Here is a 5,611-nt window from a genome sequence, read left to right on the forward strand (position 1 = left end):
TTCGGTGCTTTTTGTCTCTGTGCAGCAAACGCTGCTGACAGAGATGGTTTGACATGTTTTCTAATAGTCATCATATTTTGACGTGCGGCGCTGCTTTTGCAGATTGGAAAGCTAGCTTTGGAAAGCTGAATGTGCAGGAAATATTTGGCTCGCCCCCAGGCAAAATGGCGGCGGAATTTGCGGATAAGATTTATGCTGTTAAGTAAAGCAAATCCCGCTAAGAGCTTCTCTCCTTTCAGGATTCGGTAATCGCTGCATTCAGCCCAAAGGCCCTCGAGAACCCCCCCTGGAGTGGACATGATGGACCGATCCGTCTGCCCGTCCACCAACATGCTCCTCACTTATCAGGAGCGAGACTGTACGGATCCGACCTGGCTGGTCCAAAAAAAACAATTTGCTTGATGACACACAGCACATTTTTACATAGAAGCTGCTTCTGTGTGACTCTGTGCCAGCATCCTCCTCCTCCTCTGTCCTTCCTTCAGTGCCACCGTGCAACGCAAAAGAACAACTACAGGTCGAGAGACTTGTCCATTTCACAACAAAGCTTTTCCTCCGCAGCTTGCTGATGTATGATGGTTTGACATCTCTGGATGCTGACCTGGGATCAGTCTTTTTTTATTTTATTTTTTGCAGTAGACAAAGAGAGGGCCTCGTTTTTCTCTCCTTCACACGATTGTCCCTCTTTACACTAAATAAAAGAGGGATATAAGAGTGACTCTTAAACTTTGTTTCAAGCCAAATGAGAAGAAAGTAATCAAAAAAAAAAGCTTCTGTGGGAGGTGGATTTCTGAGGTTTAGCAAAACTCCCAGAAGTTGTTTGCTGCCTCCCACTGAACGAACAACAATCTTCAAAGCGAACTTAGATAATCTGCTACTCATGACGCAGCCTTTTCAGTTGGGTATGTAGAGGTTGCCAGGGTGCTCTCTGTGTCTCCTTGTATTTCTGTCTCCGTTTGTCCCTCTTTCTATGTGCTGGTGCTACATTACAACAGGTCCGCATAGAAACAGAAACACTAGAGCTGTCCGTTGCCAACATTCACCTGTTTCCCGCCTCAGTTAGGTTTCCCCCCGTAGGATTGTAATCGTGTGTTTGCCTAAATAATACCAGCTCTAGTGTTTGATGTTTCTGTGCTCTTCTGTCAGAGTCATAAGCTAACAGGGTTTGGTCATTGCAGTGTTCAATAGATATAATTATTTCCTCAGTTGCTGAGAATCAGATTTTGTGCTAATTACGCAGCTGAAACCAGCAGCTAGTTAGTTTACTTTGATTGAAGCAAAGTTAACTTGCTGCCGGTAGCAGCTTTGAGATTTGTGTGCAGACACGAGCATAAGCAGCCTTCTCATTTGAGTCTCCGAAAGAAAGCTAACGAGTACTTTTTTAGAAAAAAAGAAAAAGAATCCTGGATGTTTGCTTTAAATATATCTGCTGATTCTGTGACATTTATAGTCCCGCCTTGCTTTTTAGATGTGAAGCTGAAAGCAGAGATCTGGGTTAAAAGCACCTTAAAGTGTGGATTTCCATTGTGTATTAAAATATGGCTGCTCATACTACTTCCTGTTAGGGAGGGCTGGGAGCTTCAAATCTGAAGATTTGTGATATTTCTACTCCCTAGCCCAATAATGTCAAAGGTAAAGTGGCATTAAGTACACCAGTAATGGCCAAACGGATCAGCTCTATGACTCTGGTTCTCACTGCTGGGACCATGAGCCTGCCTTAGTCCACCTCTCAGAGAAGACAGTCAGTTAAAGTCTTTAATTTGTCTGCTCCATTTAGCTTCTCTTGGTCTTCACGTCCCACTTATGTTTGCTGATTATTCCTCCTCCCTTTTTTTTTTCTCCTGTCACCCTCTCATCAGTCTGTTCTCACTCCCCCCTTCCTGTTATTGAGGCCCTCAGATGAACGACTCTGAAAGTTTTCATTAGAGCTTCTCACCACAAACCTCAGTGTTTCGGAGTATGAATGTTACACCTGAAACACTTGAAATCTGGGACTTGACAGATAGATACTGAACCTCCGGCCCGCCTCTTACAAATCAAAGTAGTTTTGTTTCTTGTTTAACGGCTTCTTGTTCTTTACCTGCTTCTGTGTGTGTGTGGCATTGACTCGAAAAAACAACAGCAGCAGCTAGGAACCCCAGGACTACTATTTTCTACTTATTGTTAACATCTCCTGCATTAGCTAGCATAACTACACAGTATATGCATTGTTTTATAAAGATAAAGAACTGTACAGGGCAGTTTAGGCATATAATATTTCAAATTTCGTTTTGCTATCTCTTAAATATTCCTATTAACAGAAGATGTAAGAAAGTCAGTGCATGATGATGATGATGACGATGAATCCTCCCCTACACAATGTTTTCCTTCAAAGTGTAAATTATTCTGCTACCCTTTTGTTTTTTTGCTTCTGGCAAATATATTTCAGGGTTGTTTTTATTTTATGTTAGAATTCTATGCTTGACAGATTGATAAAGTGTTGTTTTAATCGGCTGTCAGTGGAAGAGCATTAGACTGTCAGCTGGCCCCCTTCTGATGACTACAATGGGCTCAGAATAAGATTGTAATAATAATATTAATGATGATAATAATAATGGTCTTTTTCTCTTTTTTTTGTAAATGGTATTTTAAAAGTTATTTTTGTATACACGGTTGTTTGTTGCGTCACAAGCCCACCGCCCCTCCCCACCCAAACCTCTCTTATCTCACATGCTCTTTCAACGTCTTCATCTTTTGAAATCTCTCACACATTTCACACATTTTCTGTCTCGTCTCTGCACTTTTAGTTGAAAACCTGCAACCGAGGTGGAGCAAATGCTCCATACAAGGAGGAGCGTGATTTTTTTTATTTTTAGCTCCCCTGTTGTATACATCATTCATCTCTGCACTCTCCTTTCTCTCTGTCTTTTTTTCATTTTCAACATCTCAGACTCGTTGGCAGTTCAGAGCAGCAGGATGCACCCATGAAAGGAGAGACGGCCTTTAACTTTAGAATCTCTCATCGGTTTTGTTTACCTCTTCCTCCACACGTCCACACACACACACACACACTCAAGCAAGCCTCGATCTCAGAAAAGAGCCCACCTGTGCCTTTAAGAGAGCCCGCCCTGCTCCCCTCACCTTTCCACTGTCCTCCAATCACCATCGACATCAAGAGCGTAAGAGACGTGATTTGCTGCTGCTTGCTCCATCACCTTGTGTGGGACTCTCATTCAGCCGTGCCCCTGCCCTCGTCCTACTGTCACATAAACAAACAAACACACACAAAAAAAATGTTTGTATGTTGCAGAAATCAATCAGTAAAAATGAACATTAAGTAAAGATGTGGCTGCTTTTTCTTTATTTGTGAATCAACCAAAAAGTATGTAGAGGCATGCGAGCTTAGACATTTTGTAATACCAGTGCGATTAATAAATCCCTTTATTTCACAACGGAAATAAAGTGGCAGCACTGCAGCTCCTTCTGAATTACAATCTGACGATGGGCTCAGAAATGAACTGATGACCTTCTTGCCAGCGTGAGTTTTTATAAATATGTGTGTGTGGGTGCTGGGGGTGTCACAGCAGGAAGTCCACTCTCACGTGGGTGATCTGCCAAAGACCGCTGCACGCACACTAATACGACAATCGCAGCAGGTGGTATAAACACACCCTGGCTCGCTGTCTTACATTCAGACCTTGAAGGCTGCACATTTGAATTCACTTCACACATCGAGAGGCACAGCAGGAGGACGATCATGCTGTAATTAATTGCTGGTACTCGCGTGTAGTCAATACTCCTCTCAGATTAATTATACAGGCTTGAATATAAGTTTTGAGGTGTGACTATCACAGCAGAGGTGGTCTTTTCTTTCTGCAGTTCCCTTAGATTACCTTTATGGACGACATGATCTCCTACAACTATTTAAGATAATTCTTACTTTGCTTATAATCGTAAGCACACTATTTGGTGGATTATCAGTTGTCTCAAGGAGAAAATCATCCCCAAGAGTTAATGATACCTATAAGTTATATATAAATTTGCTGTAAAGAGGTGTACACACAAAATAATAGAAACTGAACTTGCATTAATTAGCAGCCGCTAATATGAATATTTGGGAGACTGCAAGTAATTCTGTGATTCAGGGGTCATTTTAAAAAAAAAAACAACATAATGTTGGATAAAATGCTTCTGTGGTCTAAGACGATTTTTACAGCAAAATTGCAAATACTGTAAAAATTTGACCATGATTCTTGTGTACTTAGTAAGTGTAAGGTTAACACCTGCGTAAAGGTCGAGCATGTATCAAATGCATGACCCATTAAAAATGGCCCGTGAAGCTAATGTTATTATGTTACCACAGCACAACCCAAATGTGAACCTTTCAAACTCTAAGTGTTAAACTGGACCAAATATTGATTAAACGATGCCCATGCCATAATGAAGCACTGAAACCTCTTGCCACCCCATCTGTTACTCTGTCATATTATTTTACCCACATGTAGTAATATATATGCAGAGTTCTCTCAGCTGCACAGCCTGTTCCTTTCTCTCCATCTTTGAGTAGTGTAAATGAAGCCAGGTTGCTGTCTAAACTGGGTCACCTCAGTTTTCCGAATGAGCACTTTTAACATGTTATGTAATAGCTTATAAATATAGCCAGTTAGTGTTGAGTGTGTGAGCAGCAGCAGCAGTCTGCAACACCATCTGAAGAAACTGAAAACTATGTCAGCTCCATTTGAAAGCCTGTAGTATAAAACTGACACATGTCTTAAATGCACTTGCTTACACACACAGAGAGGCATCAGTTTCCACTTCTGGCTTGCATCAGGTGATAGTCCACTCACGGTGTTTATGGCCAGTTGTAGGTTTAAAATCTGCACCTCTGGCTGCTGGGAACCAAGTTTAGTATTCATGATGGCTTGCCACACGCCGACAGGGCTTACTTTGCCTGTCTGACGAAAATTGTTCTCATCCCACTATATCAAAATATAAATGGCACCGGAGAACCTGCGGCAATGTGTAACAATGACCTAGAGTGATGAGCTCATTGAGTTATAAAGATTAAACAGGGCACGTTTGTCTTCTGTCCTTTTAACAGTCACACTGCAGCCCACCACTATACTTACATACATATTAAGATGAATAAATAAATAGAAATGAAAAGAAGTTGTTCCTAATTCCAATCAGAGAAAATGTGTGTGCAATATCTGATGAGGTGCCTGCATGTGTAGAGAAATGTTCATGAGTTGAGTGGCACACCAATTTTTCAAAATATCCGCAAAACAGTGATTTGATGTTCTATGTTATTCACAAACATGACAAAAATGTAAAGTTTCTCTTATTTGGATACATATATTTGCTAGAAATTGCCATTCAAACACAACCCTAATGTAGTTGGAGTAATACTGAAATAACCAACTGGTCCATCAACATACACACGTACAGAAAACATTGTAGAAAAATACAAAAAAATTAAGTTTTCTTGTGCGTATTTTGTCAAATATTTTGTTTGTTTCATAAGCCCCGCCTTAAGTCTACTCTATGTGTCAATCACGGTTTAACCCCGCCTCCGACTGTACATGTCAATCAAAACACAGTCCCGCCCCCTCGGTGCCTGTTTGCACGTCGC

At 41.2% G+C, this 5,611-nt stretch overlaps 1 protein-coding gene across 3 annotated transcripts in view; it reads left to right on the forward strand.

The window, feature by feature from the left end:
* Nucleotides 1-3,321, forward strand: part of ptpn12 (protein tyrosine phosphatase non-receptor type 12) — a 40,367-nt gene extending 37,046 nt beyond the window's left edge. For all 3 annotated transcript variants that reach the window (XM_075471502.1, XM_075471501.1, XM_075471503.1), the window contains one exon: nt 240-3,321. In XM_075471502.1, coding sequence (XP_075327617.1) covers nt 240-249 — 10 coding nt within the window. In that variant the 3' untranslated portion in view covers nt 250-3,321. The remainder of the gene's footprint in view (nt 1-239) is intronic.
* The last annotated feature ends 2,290 nt before the right edge of the window (nt 3,322-5,611 follow it).

This window comes from Odontesthes bonariensis, chromosome 8 (genome assembly GCF_027942865.1).
Source record: "Odontesthes bonariensis isolate fOdoBon6 chromosome 8, fOdoBon6.hap1, whole genome shotgun sequence".
Classification (NCBI taxonomy): domain Eukaryota; kingdom Metazoa; phylum Chordata; class Actinopteri; order Atheriniformes; family Atherinopsidae; genus Odontesthes; species Odontesthes bonariensis.